Here is a 22,117-nt window from a genome sequence, read left to right as displayed (position 1 = left end):
AGAGCAGTATACACATCAACAGCAGGCTTTTGGTATTTAGGCACTGAGTCGTGTCCGACCCTCTGCAACCCCATGGAGTATAGGCCACCAGGCTCCTCTGTCCATGGGATTCTCCAGGCAGGAACCCTGGAGTGGGTTGCCATGCCCTCCTGCAGGGGATCTTCCCCGACCCAGGGATGGAACCCACGTGTCCTGCCTGGGCAGGCAGGTTCTTTTACCCCTGAGCCACCAGGGAAGCCTGAACACCACGACTGCATTTCTTCCTATAATGAGCAAAAGCATATAATGCCGCTCCCATGCCTTCCTTGGTGGTTTGTCCGGGGACAAAGGCTCGAGTCAGAGCGAATCACTGTTTCTCTCTGTGTGGAATCATCCAGAGCTTCTCTGGGCTACGCACTTTCCTGTCCTGCCGGCCTTCTCTGCGCTGACGACGGCTGTTCCTTTTTGCAGAACGGAGCCGAGGACGTCAAACAGCACCGATGGTTCCGGGTCGTGGACTGGGGCGCGGTCCCGGAAAGGAAGCTGAAGGTACGGCCGTTTGTCCAGTCTGGCGGCTCGCACCCGGGGCAGCCGCAAGCTGTCCTGAACACAGACGCGGGCTCTGAGTCTGTGGCTCGGTTCCTTAGGATGAGTACCTAATGAAGTGATTCAGACATAGACTCGGGCTCTGAGTCTGTGGCTCGGTTCCTTAGGATGAGTACCTAATGAAGTGGTTCAGATCGTGAATAAGTGAAGTTCACAGTGTTGAGAGGGAAGACCTGAGCTGAAGAGTCGGGCTTCCCCGGTGGCTCAGCAGGTAAAGAGACCTGTGATACAGGCACCCCGGTTCGATCCCTGGGTCAGGAAGATTCCCCTGGAGAAGGGACTGGTTAACCACTCCAGTGTTCTCGCCTGGAGAATCCCATGGACAGAGGAGCCTGGCATGCTGCAGTCCATGGTGTGGCAAAGAGTCTTCAAGAACATCTATACCTTAATTGAAAAATTACAAAACAAAACATACCAATGTCAGTGGTTACATCAAAGATCAGTGGTCCCAGATCAACCCAACAAGTATAATCATAAAGTTTGAAATGTGAGAATTATCAGAAGGTGACACAGAGCAAGAAGTCTGGCGGTGTCGTTGGAGGCAGGACGCAGATAGATTTGCTCAATGTACAGTTTCTGCAAAGCTTCAGCTTGCAAACAACACCGTATGTACAAAGTGTAATTAAATGTTCAGTTCAGTTCAGTCGCTCAGTCGTGTCCGACTCTTCGCGACCCCATGAATCGCAGCACGCCAGGCCTCCCTGTCCATCACCAACTCCTGGAGTTCACTCAGACGCACATCCATCGAGTTGGTGATGCCATCCAGCCATCTCATCCTCTGTCCTCCCCTTCTCCTCCTGCCCCAATCCCTCCCAGCTTCAGGGTCTTTTCCAATGAGTCAACTCTTTGCATGAGGTGGCCAAAGTACTGGAGTTTCCGCTTCAGCATCATTCCTTCCAAAGAAATCCCAGGGCTGATCTCCTTCAGAATGGACTGGTTGAGGCATGCCTAAATGGAACGACTTCCTGGGTCAGACTTGCTCCGTGCAGGGTTTCTGCAAAACTTTGATTACATAAAAAACAACAAAAAAAAGGGTATGTACGGTGTGTGCGCTTAAGTCACGGAGTCGTCGTGTCCAACTCTTTGCAGTCCCATGGATGCAGCCCACCAGGCTCCTCTGTCCATGGGGATTCTCCACGCGAGAATACTGGGGTGAGTTGCCATGCTCTCCTCCAGGGAATCTTCCCAACCTAGGGATGGAACCCAGGTCTCCTGCATTGCAGGCAGATTCTTTACAGTGTGAGCCACCAGGGAATCCCAAGAACACTAGAGTGGATAACCTATGCTTTCTCCACGGGTTCTTCCCAACCCAGGAATGGAACTGGATTGCAGGTGGATTCTTTACCAACTGAGCTATAAACTGCAATAAAACTAGGCGTGCCTGAATGTAACAATTTCCTGGTGCAGACTTGCTCCCTGCAACGTTTCTGCAAAGCTTTGATTTATCAACAAAACAAAACAAAACATAGTTATCTGAATAGTGTAACAAAACTAGGCGTACCTGAATGTAATAACTTCCTGATACAGACTTGCTCCATCCAAGGTTTCTGCAAAGCTTTGATTTAAAAAAAAAAAGAGAACAAATACAGTGTTAAAAGTGTGATAAAACTGGGCTTGCCTGAATGTAACAACTTCCTGGTGCAGACTGGCAAGGTTTCTGCAAAGCTTTGATTTATTAAAAAAACACAGTATCTGCAAATTGCGGGAAAGCTGAAGCGTGGCTGAAGGTAAGATTACTGGTGAACACTGTTCCTCTGTAACCACGGCGCTGTATCTCTGCTGGTTCCTCAGCCCCCAATTATCCCCAAGCTGTGCAGTGAGGACGATACCTCCAACTTCGAAGCCTATCCTGAGAACGACTGGACTTCTGCCCCGCCGGTGTCACAGAAAGAGCTGGATGTCTTCAAGAATTTCTGAGCTCGGGACTCCCCGCCTGGAAGGTATATCTTTATTTTATGTATTGATTTTTGACATATCAAGGCACCCTTTATTTCATGCATTCATGATATCACTTGAAAGTATACGAAAGTGAAAGTGTTAGTCGCTGCGTCGTGTCTGACTCTGTGTGACCCCGTGGACTGTAGCCCTCCAGGCTCCTCTGTCCGTGGGATTCTCCAGGCGAGACTACTGGAGTGGGTTGCCCTGCCCTTCCCCAGGGGAACCTTCCCAACCCAGGGAATGGAACCCGGGCCTCCTGCATTGGCAGGCGGGTTCCTTACCATCTGAGTCACCTGGCAAGCCCTGTATCAGTTGAATTCTGTTTATTTTTAAATTTCTTGTATGTATATATATTTTTTCATATACGTGTATTTCTTCTTTTTCAAATTCTTTTCCCATATCGGTTATGAGAGTAGTGAGCAGAGTTCCCTGTGCTATACGGTGGGTCCTTGTGGATTGAACTGATTTACCAAACAGAAGCAGAGTTAGATTGCGGGTCTGGACCCTGCAGTTTTTTCTTCATCGTAAAATGTTTTGTCTGATGGTGAGGTCCTATGGCAGAGTACAAGGAAACGGGGACCCACTCTTGCTTCTGGGCTAAATCTCTTTTCAAATTGTGGACGAGGTTGGGCTAGTTCTGTGGAACATGGAGAACCCACCACCTTTTAAATGAATCTTTCAATGTACTTTATGCGGCATTCTCGCTCCACAGAATTCAGGCTTGTGGGTCTTTGCAATAAGAGTGTGAAAGGAATCTTGGGCTTCTTTTTTGCTGCGGTTGTTGTTGTTACTGTTAAGATGACAAATGGTGCCCAGGTGTTTTGAAAACTTAACAAAACCCAGACTTCCCTGCAGTCCCGCGGGTAAGAGTCCATGCTTCCAATGACGCAGGTTCAATCCTTGCTTGGGGAACTAAGATCTCGTGTGCCACACAGTGCAAGCAAAAGATAAAAAAGAATAAACATTTAGAAAAGTAACCGAATCCTCTGTTTTATTTCAAGCCAGACACAGGGTGATCTGAGCCTGCCTGGGATACACGGTGGCCCCCACGCCGACCCGAGGAGGCAACTGTCTTCTTCTTGGAGTAAGGATGCTTCCGCGTGTGTATACGCCTGGGTGTGTGTAAAGAGACTGCAGAGCTGTTGACCTTCGTGGCCCTGGAATTATTTAACCTACTGGAAATCGGCTGCACAGTAGGACACTTTGAACATTCGTTTGGTTGCAGGTTTTCTTCTTTCTAGCCTTGTGTGTTCCTGCTGGAATATCTTGGGTTTCGTTGTTTTTTTTTTTCCTTCCCTCATAGACTTGACTTTTTAAGTTTAATCTCAACTTGTTCAGATATAACCACAAATGGTGTGTGTGTCTGTACGTTTGCTCGCGTCTGTGTATAAAAAAAGGCGGTATGCTTGGAGCACAGAAATTGTGATGTACATGTTCCTACTTTCCAGAGATTATATTTATGTTTCAGATTTTTCTTTTCTTTTTTTTTTTTATGAATCTGTTCTCTTGCTGGACAACATTTTAAAAGTTATGATATATGCATTTTTTATCATCTTCTATGCATTTTATGGGTATATCCTACGACAGTCTGTATGCAGGATTTTTAATGCTTTGTGTCTGCTAGCCTGAGGTCTTGAAACCAGAAGGCAAAGGAAGGAGATGTGAGTTTGAATTTTAGTCCAAGACTAGCCGCTGACCGCAAATGCTTTTCTCAAGGTATTTTGTCTGTGGCATTAAAAAAAATTTCAGACTCTGTAGGGAGATGGCTAGCTATTCATATTCCAGGTTCAATCCCTAGACCAAAATTGCATCTCCCAATACAGAAGAGTCTTTTTTCAGCATTGGCTCGAGGAACTTAACGCACATGATTTTCTTTTCCCCTTTGGTTTTGGGAAAAGCAAGGAACGGAAGGGGCACGATGGAACCGTTTGAACCCTGCTTGTTTCTGCTTGGTTTTATTTCTCTTCAGCAGTGTTCGCTATGCTTCTGGTTTCACAGACCTGCCAGGCCTGTGCCGGACAAGCCTGGGCTGAGCTTTGCTTTCCCTTTGGGTCCGAGGGTTGGGTGAGGACCGTGAACCCTGTCGATCACGAAAGCCAGGTGTCAAGCGTGTGGCCGTGCGCAAGTGTTGCTGTTGAAGTTTGCATCTTCCCAGAAGCAGGACGTGGTCAGAGGTGCTGGGCATCCTCCTTCACTGCCTTCTTTACCCTCTTTCCCTTCTGCTTTCTGATTCTAACCTTTGCTGTGGGAAAAAAGCTAAACGGGACTCAGCTGGAAAGGCCAGAGTGGCTCAAACCCGTTGTGTAAAATCCAGTCGTAGGGTCCAGCCATGCCCTTTCCCGGCGCAGGTCTGTGCATTTAAGCAGTCGGTTCTAGAGCCTTCCGTGGCTGCGGGGGATCAGTCAGTAGACCTCCCAGGCCCCTCCCTCCCCCCAAGCCCTTCATCGTCCCTTTTCCAGCCCAGAAAGGTTCAGCTCCTTGGACCTCAGGGCTCCAGGCAGTGTGTCCTCGGGATATGTTGCTAGAAAGGCTTGGGTGCGCCCTCAGCTTTCAACTCTTCTCAGGTCTCTGCAACTCAGGTATTCTTGGGTCACCTGGTGAGTTCTTTGCTGCCGACACTGTTTCCTTCCTGTGCTGGGCCAGAAAAGTGTGTCTTTCCCAGCTTTTGCTTCCCCCGCTTCTGCAGGCACATCTAGGGGTGTGGAGAGCTGATGTTTGGGAAAAGTATCCGTTTTTTTTTTCTTTAAACGTAGCACAAATGTCAAAGGACATACATGTATTTATCACATTTGACCATTTGCACCCTGAAGAATGGGTACTTTTGAACTGTGGTGTTGGAGAAGACTCTTGAGAGTCCCTTGGACTGCAAGGAGATCCAACCAGTCCATTCTAAAGGAGATCCAACCAGTCCATTCTAAAGGAGATCCAACCAGTCCAATCTAAAGGATTTCCTAGGTGTTCATTGGAAGGACTGATGCTGAAAGTGAAGCTCCAATCCTTTGGCCACCTGATGTGAAGAGCGGACTCATTGGAAAAGACCCTGATGCTGGGAAAGATTGAAGGCGGGAGGAGAAGGGGACGACAGAGGATGAAATGGTTGGATGGCATCACCGACTCAATGGATATGAGTTTGAGCAAGCTCTGAGAGTTGGTGATGGACAGGGAGGCCTGGCGTGCTGCAGTCTGTGGGTCACAGAAAGACACAACTGAGCAGCTGAACAACAACAGCAACTCCTGGATCAGAAGACAAGGGCTGTGTGTGCTTGAAGGAGATGTGAAGAAAAATGACACCTATAAAAGCTTCGAGCTGAAGGCACTAAATCACCCCCTTCTCATAAATGACCTCATCTTCAAAGAGCGGTCCATTCCGTAGGTGAGAGTGAGTCCAGGATTAACTAAAACGGACCTTACAATGGGCAGCTCATTAAAAATTTACTTTCAAAGGGTGCACTTGGATAAACGTTCCCAGAGAACTGTTATTTTGAGTCTGTAACTTTTCAATCACCACATGCTCTTTGGATTAAACGGTGAGCCAACTGGGACTAAAGTTTTATCATGCCGTTTCTGAACTGTTACATCACTGAATGTTAGAAGGTTAAATGAGCAGCGCGAACCTGCGCAGAGATACAGCCTCCACGGGGAAACGCATTCAGTCCTGTGTCCTCTGACTATAAAAATAAATGAGTATTCTTTGGAGCCTTATGCTTGAGAAAACACGAAATAAATGAAACACCTTTCTTGAACACAATACAAAAAATTGTAAATACACATGTTGATCCTGATGCATATTTTTTTGGCTTCGTTCTTCCTCTCTAGTAATTTATGAGATGAAAACAGCACAAGGACGCACATGTGTTGCCTTAATTTTGAAGACGTATGCAGGGAAAACAAAGGTTCAAATACCACGGATGGCTCGCTTCTTTATAAAAGCATGGTCGTTGACCATCCGCCATGCAAAGCACATTGTGAAGGAAGAGGAATTCCAACACTGCCAGGCGGGCTTTACCTCACCTTTCACACCCCTGCCACCCATTTAGTTATTGAACGCATTATGTGCTGGTGGCTGGGCCGTAGATTAAATGGTCTGACGTCATGCAGTGCTGGGCGCGATCAAAATGAGTCTTGAACACATGGATGGCTCACCGCATGCAACCAGAAAAGCGTTCACTGCCTGGAGGCATTCTGTGTTGTTCGAGTCTCGGATCCAAAGTAATCAGAGTGTGCAAGGTTTAGAAGACAGTTCACGGCCGCCGTGACAACATTCCGAACCGGAAAAGGAGAGATCTGTTTTTTGTTTGCTGCCGTTTGACAAGTCGGCAATATCTCCTTAAGTGACAATACTCTAAAAAGTCTCGGGACTCCCCCACCACCCCCCGCCCTGGTGGCCTAGTGGTTAAGACTTCACCTTCAAGAGTTGGTGGGGAGGTGATGTGAGTTTAACCCCTGGTTGGCGGAGCTGAGATGCCACAAACCTTACTGTCAGAAAGCCAAAAATACGAAACAGAAGCAATGTCACAAATTCAGTAAAGACTTTAAAAATGGTCCTTATTCCACCCACCCTCCCCCCCAAAATATCTTGTAAAGTCTTTAGGAAATGCATTGATTTCAAGAGGTGGATCGGGGTGGGTCTTGTTTTCCTCAGGGAAGAATAAAGCCAGCCTGGTTTGAGAGCCATCTGTAAAACTCTCAAGGAGATAAAATGCTAGCTGGTCATAACGGCATATTGTTTATGGTCGTGGCCGTTGGGATATCCTGCTCAGCAGACCTGTATCATTGGCCAGCAATGGGAAGAAAAAAAAAAAAAAAACCCATGATTTCTGCTGTCGATTTGTCAAAATACGCAAAGGAAAAAACCCCGATAACCGGCACGCACGTCACACCATCATGATACTTTAAAACTCCTCCCATTCTTGCTCCTCGGGCAGGTCTGACATCACCTGTTTTTCACCATCTCCGGCGACGTTTGGTTTCCTTCTCTGCATCTGCATTTGAGGACCAGCCTGCCACCCATCCGAGTCACCGGCAGCCCCACGCAGTTGAGTCATTCGACTTGCGTTCGCTGTTTCTGCCTACGACCCACGTTGCCTCTCGATGGGAAACCACTGTTAGCTGTGAGATTTGGCTCCATCCTGTTCATGCAGGACCCCGACACTGTGCTCTGCAGGCACTGAGGGCCACCCCACCTGGGTGAACCCTGCAGACTGCACTCGCTCCCCATCGTAACAACAGAATCCTCGCTGTAGCTTCAGGTGCTGGAAAGATTGGAAATTTTTCTTTTTGTCCCCAGTCCTCTGATTTTGCATCACAAATTGACAGCATCATGCAAGTCTCTTGATCGCTCCCAGTGGAGATTTGAAGTGAGGTGCCCGTGTTCTTTTTTTTTCCGGTGGTCCATCTGCCTGGCGTGTGTTCTAAACCTCCTGAAACATCTTGTACGCTGTACCCTTTCTTATCTGTTTCTGACTAATCGGTTTAACTCGCGTGGGCATTGCTGACTCACCAAGAACAAAGAGAAAAAGCACGTGTACGATTGTCTTAATTAATATATTTGAGTCTGTGTGTGTGTGTGTGTCTGTGTCTTGGTGGAGGTCGAGTGGTGGGCCGATGCTTCCACCAAGCATCATGTTTTCATACCGAGCTTGTTCCTGCTGACCCCGTGTGGTCACCACCACACATGCAATCCTTGATAATCAAAAAGGAAATATTCTGGAACCGTTCCCTCTAAGTTATTGTGTCTGGAGACCTTCTGTGTTGATATTCTCTTTGCTGTTCCATGGTGGACTCCTGTGTTATTTAAATAAAACTCACGGCACGTGTGTTGTTGTGCAACTGGGATCAGAAGCGTTTCTGCTCACCAGCTGCCTTTCCTGGCTCCCTGAGATGCTTTCTCCGGCTCTACAGGGCGGTCGGAAATTCCTTCTTTCTCAAGGGATGAAGCATCCAGGGCTGGTGTGCCACCTTCCTGCTCGAGTCATACTGGGAGCCCCGCCCTGATCGTCTCAGCTTCTCGTGGTTTAAAAAAGAAAGAAAAATAAAAAAGCCTGTTTCTACACCTCTCCATTCCTTGCACAATGAAAAATCACTGTGATTTGTGTATGTATGTGTGTGTATATATACACACACACACACACCCTGGGAAGATTTTACTGCTGTCTAATTTATGGAATGATACCATTGATTCCAGGTTTGTTTAATAAAACTTTGTATCTTTTCAGATAAAAGTCTGACTCTGGTTTGTTTCTTTGGTCATGGGAAAAGCTATAGCTTCTCTGCTTTCATCTAGCCCCCAGTGGCAATCTTTCTTTTAAAATTTTTATGTTTTGCTGAGATGTAAGTGACCACAAAATTATCTTTGTTTCTGGTTTACAACATACGTCATTCTACATGTGTATATAAAGCAAAACAGAGAAACAAAAAAGATTCTAGTACATCTTGGTAGCATCCATCCCCTTACACAGTTACAAAATGTTTTTCTTGTGCTGAGATCGTTCACCTTCTACTGCTTTAAAACAAGCTGTAGGTATGATACAGCACTGTATTTTCTTCTGCAGAGGGCCAGATGGCCAGTAATTTTGGCATTCCCTGTGCAGTGTGCAAAACCAGCCTCAGGCAGTGTGTAAAATGAAGGGGTGTGGCTGTGTTGAAATAAAGTTTTATTTATAAACGGAGGCTGGGGGGCCGGGTTTGCCAGCCTCTCATCTGGTGGCCTGTGGTGTCTTTACTAAGTCACCTTTGCAGCTTGTTCAAAGTGTTCCTTCATCGTTTACAAAATTTACAAAATTACAAAAATTACAAAAGTATTTTAAAATTTCCTTCTCCTCACTCACTCACATAGCGTGGCTTGACACCCAGCTGTCCAAGTCACCTTTGCAGTTTGGTTTGAAAAAAAAAAAAAAAAATCCTGCCTTTTTCACTGTAAGTCAAACCCGTGTGTGATTTATAACACTTGAATCACATTGTTGCAGCTGAGTATCAGACTTCACAGGGATTCTCTGATGGCTCAGACCATAAAGAATCTGCCTGGGATGCAGGAAACTTGGGTTTTATCTCTTTTGGGAGAAGGGAATGGCATGCCACTCTAGTATTCTTGCCTGGAGAAGCCCATGGACAGAGGTGTCTGGTGGGGCTACAGTCCGTGGGGTCACAAAGAGTCGGACGTGACTGAGGCACTCAGTAGGCACAGAACCCTTGATAACCACCATTTCAGTCTTTTTTTTTTTAATTAGCCTTTTTAGATTGCACGTATAAATGAGATCATACAGTGTTTGTCTGTCTGTCTAATTTACTTCAGTTAATAATACCCTCCAGGTCCATTTCCACAGTGGAAAAATGGCAGGATTTCCTTTTTATGGCCGAGTAATATTCCGTGGCATGTATCTACCGCTTCTTCATCCATGCATCTGTGTACAGACACTGAGATTGTTTCCGTCTCTTGGCTGTCGTGAGTCATGCTGCCATGAACACATGGCTCCAGATCTCTCTTTCCAAATGGAACTCAAACCCACTGTGAGGTGTTAACTCACACCCATCAGAATGGCTTTTATCACCAAGACGAGACGTGACAAATGATGGTGACCGTGTGGAGGAGAGGGAGCTCTCGTGCGCCATGGGTGGGAATGTAGAGCGGTGCAAAACGGCACGGAGGGGCCTCAAACATTAAAAGTAGAAGTATCGTTGATGTGTGCAGTCACGTCCGACTCTCTGTGACCCCACCGACCGTAGCCTGCTGGGCTCCTCTGTCCCCGGGAGTCTCCAGGCAAGAACACTGGAGTGGATTGGCATTTCCTTCTCCAGGGGAATCAAGAACTACCATGAGATCCAGCAATTCCACTCCTGGGCGGACGCTATGATTTAACATTTAACAAATGCTTATTTTCTCCTCCCCCTGTCTCCTTTAAAGGTAGTGAAATGGAGGCTGAGAAAGACTTAAGTTAGTCACGCAGAGTCTCGTAGTTAATAGATCTTGGAGCTGAGATTCAAACTCCCATCCGATCCGCACTCATTCCATTGTACCGCACGACATCTCAGTAATAAAAATACTACATGAAGAAAGGAGAAAGTAGGTTCTCAGTATTCGGCATTGGACGCCGAAGACCCCCAGTCACTGTACTGATACGGAGAATTGCACGCTTTGGTTTGCCTTAAGGCAGAAAGCCCTGAGCTGCTGGAACCCGGGTCCGTCAACCCAGGTCACATTTATTACCGGCAAATTACCTTCCAAAAATATAGACCAGAGGCTGTTTTAGAACCTGGTAAAGCTACAAGTTCAGAGAAACTTAGAAAAAAAAAATTTTTTTTAATTGGAGTATAGTGTGAGTCTGAGTGAACTCCGGGAGTTGGTGATGGACAGGGAGGCCTGGCGTGCTGCGATTCATGGGGTCGCAAAGAGTCGGACAGGACTGAGCGACTGATCTGATCTGATCTGATCTGATAGTTGAGTTACAATGTTGCAGTAGTTCCAGAGAACTGAATCAGTTATACATGTATCCACTCTCTGTGTGTGTTCGTAGCAGAGTTTTATTAAAGTATGAAAAGCAGCTGAGAAAGCTTCTGACATAGACATCAGTAGGGGGATGGAGAGTTGCCCCCCGCCCTTGCTCCTGTTAGCAAGGGAGTTATACACTTTTTTAATTGGTTATTACAATAAAGCAAAAGAATGTCTCAAGGTTGTAAAAAAATTGTACCAGACCCACTCCCACACTTTACCTTTTAAGATGGGAGGATTGGAACTTATCAATAGGAAGATCTTACCAGACCCATTCCCATCATACACATTCTGAGATATCAGGATTAGTCAGAAGGTTTTCAGGAAGGAGAAACTGTCCTCAAGCAGGATGCACTGGTTTATATAATCCTTAGAGCAGAATTAAACTGAGTTGTTTGTTGTGTAACCATTAATTCCCAGCTTAGTTTTATGTGACTAAGACAAAGGAATGTAGGAAAAAAAAAAAAAAAGGCGTTTGTCCTTTCCTCCTCCCTGAGAATTCCAGACCCCTGTCTCCTCTTTGAAAGCCCCAGACCCATCTCCTTCTTGGGGACCCCCGACACCTTTCTCCTCCTTGGGGACCCCAGACTTATCAATCTGCCTAGGAATTGACTCGCTCAATCCCCCCTTTTCTTTTAAGAGAATTATGTTGCCAAGGGAAACGGGTGTCGTTTTCATTCCATAACTGCTTCCTGCTGTTGAGGGGCATCATCCCTAAATTGTTGAGGCAACATATTCTCCTGACCCTCATGTTGAGGGTCTCTGAGCCAGGGACCCCAAGATGATAAGTTGAAGGAGGTTGTGGCACTCAAAGGAGCCTGGACAAGCACTTGTGACTTCAAAGCTTTCAGTTACAAACAAACCACATTATACAGTTACAGATGTAAGGCAAAGTAGTCATTAAGCCAAGTTAAAACATAATCAAAATGAAAAGTTACATTATATCCATAGTTAATGTACAATATCTTAGGATTGTTAGATGTCATCTTGGAGTTGAGGAAAGTCCTTTACTTGAGGTGCAGAAACCCACCATGGGAAGCCTTCAATTGATGGGTCAGTTGAAAAGCTGAAAGCTGAGTCACATAGTTAATTTTAAGGCTTCAGGATCTGTGACAATATCTGCTCACGAAAGCGTTGTGTCATAGAGACAGTCCCTTCTTAGGAACAGTTTGAGCCCTCATTAAAACTACTGGTGAAACTTGGAAGCAACTTTCTTGTGTATCCCGAGTTAGCTTACGCAGATGCCTCTTAATCATGTAATCAGCCGTTTTAGCTTTTCCTGAAGATTGGGGTCTCCAGGAACAGTGTAAATGATATTCTATTCCTAGAGGTTTTCACACCCCTTGAGTTACAGTAGCTTTAACGGTGGAACATTGTTGCTCTGAACTTGAGAGTTGAAGATCCCACTTCCATCTTGAGAAGTCAGTATGGTAAGATTTTGCCCATTAGTAAACTTAGGAACTTTCAGTTCAGTTCAGTTACTCAGTCGTATCTGACTCTTTGTGACCTCGTGAACCGCAGCACGCCAGGCTTCCCCGTCCATCACCAACTCCTGGCATCCACCCAAACCCATGTCCATTGAGTCGGTGATGCCATCCAACCATCTCATCCTCTGTTGTCCCCTTCTCCTCCTGCCCTCAATCTTTCCCAGCATCAGGGTCTTTTGACATGAGTCAGTTACTTGCATCAGGTGGCCAAAGTATTGGAGTTGCAGCTTCAACATCAGTCCTTCCAATGAACACCCAGGACTGATCTCCTTTAGGATGGATTGGTTGGATCTCCTTGCAGTCCAAGGGACTCTCAAGAGTCTTCTCCAACACCACAGTTCAAAAGCATCAATTCTTCAGCGCTCAGCTTTCTTTATAGTCCAACTCTCACATCCATACATGACCACTGGAAGAACCATAGCCCTGACTAGATGGACCTTTGTTGACAAAGTAATATCTCTGCTTTTTAATATGCTGTCTAGGTTGGTCATAACTTTCCTTCCAAGGAGTAAGTGACTTTTAAGTTCATGGCTGCAGTCACCATCTGCAGTGATTTTGGAGCCCAGAAAAATAAAGTCTGACACTGTTTCCACTGTTTCCCCATCTATTTCCCATGAAGTGATGGGACAGGATGCCATGATCTTCGTTTTCTGAATATTGAATTTTAAGCCAACTTTTTCATTCTCCTCTTTCACCTTCATCAAGACGCTTTTTAGTTCCTCTTCACTTTCTGCCATAAGGGTGGTGTCATCTGCATATCTGAGGTTATTGATATTTCTCTGGGCAATCTTGATTCCAGCTTGTGCTTTTTCCAGCCCAGCATTTCTCATGATGTACTCTGCATATAAGTTAAATAAGCAGGGTGACAATATACAGCCTTGACGTATTCCTTTTCCTATTTGGAATCAGTCTGTTGTTCCATGTCCAGTTCTAACTGTTGCTTCCTGAGCTGCATACAGATTTCTCAAGAGGCAGGTCAGGTGGTCTGGTATTCCCATCTCTTTCAGAATTTCCCACAATTTATTGTGATCCACACAGTCAAAGGCTTTGGTAGAGTCAATAAAGCAGAAATAGATATTTTTCTGGAACTCTTGTTTTTTCGATGATCCACCGGATGTTGGCAATTTGGTCTCTGGTTCCTCTGCCTTTTCTAAAACCAGCTTGAATGACTGGAAGTTCACAGTTCACATATTGCTGAAGCCTGGCTTGGAGAATTTTGACCATTACTTTGCTAGCGTGTGAGATGAGTGCAATTGTGCGGTAGTTTGAGCATTCTTCGGCATTGCCTCTGTTTGGGATTGCAATGAAAACTGACCTTTTTCTGGTGAAAGAAATCAAAGAGGACACTAATAGATGGGGAAATATACCATGTTCATGGATTGGAAGAATCAATATAGTGAGAATGAGTATACTACCCAAAGCAACTTATAGATTCAATGCAATCCCTATCAAGCTACCAACGGTATTCTTCACAGAGCTAGAACAAATAATTTCACAATTTGTATGAAAATACAAGAAACCTCGAATAGCCAAAGCTATCTTGAGAAAGAAGAATGGAACTGGAGGAATCAACCTGCCTGACTTCAGGCTCTACTACAAAGCCACAGTCATCAAGACAGTATGGTACTGGCACAAAGACAGAAATATAGATCAATGGAACAAAATAGAAAGCCCAGAGATAAGTCCACGCACATATGGACACCTTATCTTTGACAAAGGAGGCAAGAATATACAATGGATTAAAGACAATCTCTTTAACAAGTGATGCTGGGAAAACTGGTCAACAACTTGTAAAAGAATGAAACTAGAACACTTTCTAACACCATACACAAAAATAAACTCAAAATGGATTAAAGATCTCAACGTAAGACCAGAAACTATAAAACTCCTAGAGGAGAACATAGGCAAACCACTCTCTGACATACATCACAGCAGGATCCTCTATGACCCACCTCCCAGAGTATTGGAAATAAAAGCAAAAATAAACAAATGGGACCTAATTAACGTTAAAAGCCTCTGCACATCAAAGGAAACTATTAGCAAGGTGAAAAGACAGCCTTCAGAAAAGGAGGAAATAATAGCAAATGAAGCAATTGACAAACAACTAATCTCAAAAATATACAAGCAACTCCTACAGCTCAATTCCAGAAAAATAAATGACCCAATCAAAAAATGGGCCAAAGAACTAAACAGACATTTCTCCAAAGAAGACATACAGATGGCTAACAAACACATGAAAAGATGCTCAACATCACTCACTATTAGAGAAATGCAAATCAAAACCACTATGAGGTACCATTTCATGCCAGTCAGAATGGCTGCAATCCAAAAGTCTACAAGCAATAAATGCTGGAGAGGGTGTGGAGACAAGGGAACCCTCTTACACTGTTGGTGGGAATGCAAACTAGTACAGCCACTATGGAGAACAGTGTGGAGATTCCTTAAAAAACTGGAAATAGAACTGCCTTATGATCCAGCAATCCCACTGCTGGGCATACACACTGAGGAAACCAGAAGGGAAAGAGACACGTGTACCCCAGTGTTCATCGCAGCACTGTTTATAATAGCCAGGACATGGAAGCAACCTAGATGTCCATCAGCAGATGAATGGATAAGAAAGCTATGGTATATATACACAATGGAATATTACTCAGCTATTAAAAAGGATACATATGAATCAGTTCTAATGAGGTGGATGAAACTGGAGCCTATTATACAGAGTGAAGTAAGCCAGAAAGAAAAACACCAATACAGTATACTAACACATATATATGGAATTTAGAAAGATGGTAACAATAACCCTGTATACAAGACAGCAAAAGAGACACTGATGTATAGAACAGTCTTTTGGACTCTGTGGGAGAGGGAGAGGGTGGGATGATTTGGGAGAATGGCATTGAAATATGTATATTATATGAAACGAGTTGCCAGTCCAGGTTCGATGCACGATACTGGATGCTTGGGGCTGGTGCACTGGGACGACCCAGAGGGATGGTATGGGGAGGGAGGAGGGTTCAGGATGGGGAACACAGGTATACCTGTGGCGGATTCATTTCGATATATGGCAAAACCAATACAATATTGTAAAGTTAAAAAATAAAATTAAATTAAAAAAAATAAAAAAGAAAACTGACCTTTTCCAGTCCTATGGCCACTGCTGAGTTTTCCAAATTTACTGGTATATTGAGTGCAGCACTTTCACAGCATCATCTTGCAGGATTTGAAATAGCTCAACTGCAATTCTGTCACCTCCACTAGCTTTGTTCGTAGTGATGCTTTCTAAGGCCCACTTGACTTCACATTCCAGGATGTCTGGCTCTAGGTGAGTGGTCACACCATGGTGATTATCTGGGTCGTGAAGATCTTTTTTGTATAGTTCTTCTGTGTATTCTTGCCACCTCTTCTTAATATCTTCTGCTTCTGTTAGGTCCATACCATTTCTGTCCTTTATCGAGCCCATCTTTGCATGAAATGTTCCCTTGGTATCTCTGATTTTCTTGAAGAGATCCCTAGTCTTTCCCATTCTGTTATTTTCCTCTATTTCTTTGCATTGTTCGCTGAGGAAGGCTTATCTCTTCTTGCTATTCTTTGGAACTCTGCATTCAAATGGGAATATCTTCCCTTTTCTCCTTTGCTTTTCACTTCTCTTCTTTTCACAGCTATTTGTAAGGCCTCCCCAGACAGCCATTTTGCTTTTTGACATTTCTTTTCCATGGGGATTGAAGCAATAGCCTATAATGCCCAAGAAACCTCTCAATTGTCTTAAAAGTCATAGGTACAGGGTAATTTAGTATAGGTTCAACTCTAGAAAGCAAGCTTCATATCAACGAATGAAAAATATTTGGCTCGTTCAGGAATTTCAGACAATAAAGTATAAAGATTAGACCCTACTTATTCGTAAATCTTGAATAAGTCTCCATTTATCAATTGACTTTTTTACACCCCAAATAGGAGTGTTGTAGGGACTGTTGGAGGGAATTAATAGCCCCTGTTCCTTTAAATTTTCAATGATGGTTTTAACCCTTCCCTAACACTTCAGCCTTTAATGGATACTGCTTTTGATGTGAAAATAAGAGGGTCATTGAGCGAGGTAAGGACAGAAACAGGGTTTTGTGTTCCACCCACAATTTTTCCATCAGGCCACACTTTAGGATTTATGTTTTGTTCAACATATATCCACTGTTTAAAATTATTTTTCCATTACAGAGTACTGAGTACAGTTCCCTGGCCTATACAGTAGACTCGGATTGCCTGTTTTATGTACAGTAACGTGTATATGATTAAACTTTTTAAATTAAGCTTCTTCTTTTATGTTGTTCAGTTCAGTCGCTCAGTCGTGTCCGACTCTTTACAACCCCATGAATCGCAGCACGCCAGGCCTTCCTGTCCATCACCAACTCCCGGAGTTCACTCAGACTCAGGTCCATCGAGTCAGTGATGCCATCCAGCCATCTCATCCTCTGTCGTCCCCTTCTCCTCCTGCCCCCAATCCCTCCCAGCATCAGGGTCTTTTCCAGTGAGTCAGCTCTTGGCATGAGGTGGCCAAAGTACTGGAGTTTCCAGCTTTAGCCTCATTCCTTCCAAAGAAATCCCAGGGCTGATCTCCTTCAGAATGGACTGGTTGGATCTCCTTGCAGTTCAAGGGACTCTCAGGAGTCTTCTCCAACACCACAGTTCAAAAGCATGAATTCTTTGCCTCTCAAGCTTTCTTTGGGGTCCAACTCTCACATCCATACATGACCACTGGAAAAACCATAGCCCTGACTAGACGCACCTTTGCTGACAAAGTAATGTCTCTGTTTTTTAATATGCTGTCTAGGTTGGTCATAACTTTGCTTCCAAATAATAAGCGTCTTTTAAGTTCATGGCTGCAGTCACCATCTGCAGTGATTTTGGAGCCCAGAAAAATAAAGTCAATGTTTCCCCATCTATTTCCCATGAAGTGATGGGACCAGATGCCATGATCTTAGTTTTCTGAATGTTGAGCTTTAAGCCAACTTTTTCACTCTCCTCTTTCACTTCATCAAGAGGCTCTTTAGTTCCTCTTCACTTTCTGCCATAAGGGTGGTGTCATCTGCATATCTGAGGTTATTGATATTTCTCCCAGCAATCTTGATTCCAGGTTGTGCTTCATCCAGTCCAGCGTTTCTCATGATGTACTCTGCATAGAAGTTAAATAAGCAGGGTGACAATATACAGCCTTGACGTACTCCTTTGCCTATTTGGAACCAGTCTGTTGTTCCATGTCCAGTTCTAACTGTTGCTTCGTGACCTGCATACAGGTTTCTCAGGAGGCAGGTCAGGTGGTCTGGTATTCCCATCTCTTTTAGAATTTCCCACACAGTCAAAGGCTTTGGCGTAGTCAATACAGCAGAAATAGATGATTTTCTGTAATTTTCTTGCTTTTCTGATGATCCAGAGGATGTTGGCAATTTGATCTCTGGTTCCTTTGCCTTTTATAGAACCAGCTTGAACATCTGGAAGTTCACGGTTCATGCATTGCTGAAGCCTGGTTTGGAGAATTTTGAGCATTACTTTACTAACATGTGAGATGAGTGCAATTGTGTGGTAGTTTAAGCATTCTTTGGCATCACCTTTGTTTGGGATTGGCATGAAAACTGCCCTTCTCCAGTCCTGTGGCCACAGCTGAGTTTTCCAAGTTTGCTGGCATATTGAGTGCAGCACTTGCACAGCATCATCTTCCAGGATTTGAAATAGCTCAACTGGAATTGGGGTGTAGCCAATTAAGTATATTATGATAGTTTAAGTGGACAGCAAAGGGACTCAGCCAGACATACACATGTATCCATGCTCCCCCAAACTCCCCTCCCATCCAGGCTGCCACCTGACACTGAGCAGAGTCCCCTGTGCTGTCCAGCAGGTCCTTGCTGGTTCTTCATGTTAAATAGAGCAGTATGTCCATGTCCATCCCAGACTCCCTGTCTCTTCCCCCGGATAAGCATAAGTTCTTCTCTAAGTCTGTGAGTCTGTTCCTGTTTTGTAAATAAGTTCATTTGTATAATTTCTTTTTAGACTCCACATAGTGTTTACAATATTTCTCTTTCTCTGTCTGAATATGTCCTCGTTTTTTATTTTTGCTTATTTCTAGTTAAAATTACCTGAAGTGTTCCTACGATTTTAGGAAAGAATCAGTAAGGAACACATCACATGAGATCTACCCTCAATAAAGTGTTGAGTGTTACGTATTTTGTTGTTCAGCCAGTAGCTTGTGACCATCTCTTTGCGACCCCATGGACTGCAGCAAGCCAGGCTTCCCTGCCCTTCACTATCTCCTGGTGCTTACTCAACTCACGTCCGCTGAGTTGGTGATACCTTCCAAGCATCTCATCCTCTGTTACCTGCTGCTTCTCCTGCCCTCAGTCTTTCCCAGTGTCCATCTTGGTGTTTTCTAACAAGTTGGGTCTTCACATCACGTGGCCGAAGTATTGGAGCTTCAGCATCAGTCCTTCCAGTGGGTATTCAGGGTTTGGTTTCCTTTACGATGGACAGTTATTAAGTATAGATGTTACTGAACACAAGTTTATGTGCCCGACAAGTAGTGAGGCGAAACAAACTAAAAAATGTCAGACTTTGGAGCTGAGAAGGGTTTTATTGTGGCGCTGAGCAAGAAGACCAGTAGCTTGTGGTCAAAAAAATCCCCCTAACTCCTGGAATGGTGTCAGCAAAGCAGTTTTAAAGGCAGGAGGAAGGGAGAGTGTGCTTACTTGTTGCAAAAGTCTTGGTGTTGGAATCCTTTGTTCTTGGGGCTGTCCACAGTGGGTCAGGGCCCCGTGTTCCTGTAAACCTCCAATGGGACAAATGTTATGGTCTGTTCTGCAACGTTTTATCTCTTTAGGAGTGGAACACTGTTACACTCTGAAAGTCAAGAGCCTTGAGGATGTGCTACTATGTATATTTCAGGCTAGAGACAGAATTCTTTTACAGATGGTGCAGAGACAGCCCGAGAAAGCAGAGGAAACACAAAAGTTAAAAAAGAACAGATTTAATATGGAATCAGATTTGCCTCTTCCCTGTTACATAGACCGGTGTGTTGGCCAGCAGCTCTTGAGGATCCATTGTACTCAGAACTGAAACCTTATATGAGTGACCGGTTCCCCCCCCCCGCCCCCCCCTTTCCTCTCTACCCGCTGACCCTGGCAGCCACCACTGGGGCCGGGTTTCACATTTCCCCAGAAACCTTTTTCAGTTCTCAAGAACATCGTGGAGAATAGACTCCAGCTTTTGGTATCTGGGTTACAAAGGTCTGGCTTGGAGCCGGCTGCAAATTCAGCATTTACGGTTCCCCTGGGGTGGGGGTGGGGGGCGGGAGGGCCGTGTCTTGGAAAGCCACTGGCTGAACAATCATTCTTCCTCATGAATCAGAGTCTGTGTGCAGGCTGTTAAAACACCAGTGTCTTAGAGGAAGGTGTGGGGGGGTGGGGGGTTGGGGAAGAAATCCAGAAAAGGCAGCGCTTTTTAAATGATGTCATTCCAGTAAGTGAGGGAGGAACAAAGAATAATTTGGCCCAATGAGTTCTGAATTCTGGCACTTCTTGTGCACTGTGCTTATTTTTGTCCACGTGGAGAATCTCGGCCCAGATGCCTGAAAGGTAGGAGGGTAGGATTCACTTCTTGCAGAGTACATTCTGATACCCAAGAGCTCTGCACTTCCCAGTGGCCAGATGTTTAGCTCCTTGGCTTTTTTTTTTTTTCCTTGGAATTTCTTGTCTTTTCCTGCTACCCCGAAGGACGGGGGCCTCTGGTATCCTAATAGTGAGACTTTTAGGCTGTTTTTCAGAATGTCATTTTAAAGAGAATCAGGGCTCTGTTAGTTCAGTCGCTCAGTCGTGTCCGACTCTTTGTGACCCCATGGACTGCAGCACACCAGGCTTCCCTGTCCATGACCAACTCCTGGAGCTTGCTCAGACTCATGTCCGTCGAGTCGGTGATGCCATCCAACCATGTCCTCTTTCCGTCGTCCCCTTTATCAGAGAACCCGTAATTCGTGCTTTCCAGACCTCTCACTGTGGTCCCGGTGAAAGACCGCTTTGGCACATTTGGCAGAACCGCCGGTTGTGGCAACGCTCTACGTGACTGCCCCAAATCTTTTTCTCTTCCCACATAAAGTCCAAGCTCTGAGTTTCCAGCTTCACCAGGGACTGAATGGTTGGGAGGGGCTCGAAGAACGCTGCGGGCTTCCTGGGTGGCACTGGTGGTCAAGACCCCGCCTGCCAGTACAGGAGACGCGGGTTCGATCCCTGGGTCAGGAACATCCCCTGGAGGAGGGCATGGCAACCCACTCCAGTATTTCTTGCCTGGAGAGTCCCACGGATGGAGGAGCCTGGCGGGCTACAGTTCATGGAGCTGCTGAAGAGTCAGACACGATTTTGGCAGCTTAGCACGCGTGCATAAGGCAACCGTGGGTCTCTTTTCCAGCACATCTGTGCATTAAAAACGTGATCCTTTTCTTCTCTTCATTCCCATTCTTCACCGTGACACGCACCAGTCATCTGTGCATTTTAGAGCATGTTTATGACCGCGCTGTCTTTGTGGGGAGTCATGGTTTTCTCCAGCCTGTATTCACAATCTCTCAACATTTGTACTTTGACCAAAAGTTGGTCCAGGGTTGGTTTTCTTTTCTTTTTTTTGGTGGGGGGAGTTAGTTCTGGTTTTTTTTTTTTTCCTTCTTTTACAACCGTTGGGTCAGAATTGCCAGGGCTGCAGCCTGCGGCCGTTAATGTTTTACGACCCGCTCTGGGATACTGGTTGGATGGATTTGCCTTCCTTACGGTGGTGGAAGGTCTTTGTCAGCTCTTGGCGGCCGGGGACAGCCAAGGGGCAGCCAGCCCCTCCAGGAGAGGTCTCCAGCTCTCACTGAAGATCTGTGCAGACCTTGGAGTGCTGCATGCCTGGGAGGGTTCTCTTTTCTTTTTTTTTTTTTAATTAATTTTTACTGGAGTATATAGTGGCTTTACGACGCTTTGTTAGTGTCTGCTCTGCGGCAGAGCAAGTCAGCTGTACATATTCATATGTTCCCTCTCTTTTTTTGGATTCCCTTCCCATTTAGGTCATCACAGAGCATTGAGTCAAGTTCTCTGTGCTAAACAGTAGGTTCTCATTACTTACTTATTTTATACATAGTAGGTGGTACGAGGCTTCCCTGATAGCTCGGTTCATAAAGAATCGGCCTGCAGTGCAGGAGACCCTGGTTCGATTCCTGGGTCGGGAAGATCCGCTGGAGAAGGGATAGGCTACCCATTCCAGTCTTCTTGGGCTTCCTTGGTGGCTCAGCTGGTAAAGAATCCGCCTGCAATGCAGGGAGACCTGGGTTCAATCTGTGAGTTAGGAAGGTCCCCTGGAGAAGGGAAAGGCCACCCACTCCGGTATTCTGGCCTGGAGAATTCCATGGGCTGTATAGCCCACAGTCTTGCAAAGAGTCGGACATGACTGAGCGACTTTCACTTCACTTCTTCAGGTGCTGCTGCTGCTGCTAAGTCGCTTCAGTCGTGTCCGACTCTGTGCGACCCCATGGACGGCAGCCCACCAGGCTCCTCCATCCGTGGGATTCTCCAGGCAAGAACACTGGAGTGGGTTGCCATTTCCTTCTCCAATGCGTGAAAGT

General features: G+C 45.3%; 1 protein-coding gene across 3 annotated transcripts in view; it reads left to right on the top strand.

Moving 5' to 3' along the window:
- Positions 1–8,744, top strand: part of LOC505773 (protein kinase cAMP-dependent X-linked catalytic subunit) — a 59,814-nt gene extending 51,070 nt beyond the window's left edge. For 2 of the 3 annotated variants that reach the window (XM_059884053.1, XM_059884055.1), the window contains 3 exons: positions 451–528; positions 2,377–2,525; positions 3,525–8,744. In XM_059884053.1, the coding sequence (XP_059740036.1) occupies positions 451–528; positions 2,377–2,502 (204 nt within the window). In that variant the 3' untranslated portion in view covers positions 2,503–2,525; positions 3,525–8,744. The remainder of the gene's footprint in view (positions 1–450; positions 529–2,376; positions 2,526–3,524) is intronic. The other variant, XM_059884054.1, reaches the window with a different exon arrangement.
- Positions 8,745–22,117: the final 13,373 nt, after the last annotated feature.

The sequence above is a fragment of the Bos taurus genome, chromosome Y (assembly GCF_002263795.3).
Source record: "Bos taurus isolate L1 Dominette 01449 registration number 42190680 breed Hereford chromosome Y, ARS-UCD2.0, whole genome shotgun sequence".
Taxonomy (NCBI): domain Eukaryota; kingdom Metazoa; phylum Chordata; class Mammalia; order Artiodactyla; family Bovidae; genus Bos; species Bos taurus.
The sequence above is the reverse complement of the archived record's forward strand: the minus strand, read 5'-3'. Positions and strand labels throughout refer to the sequence as shown.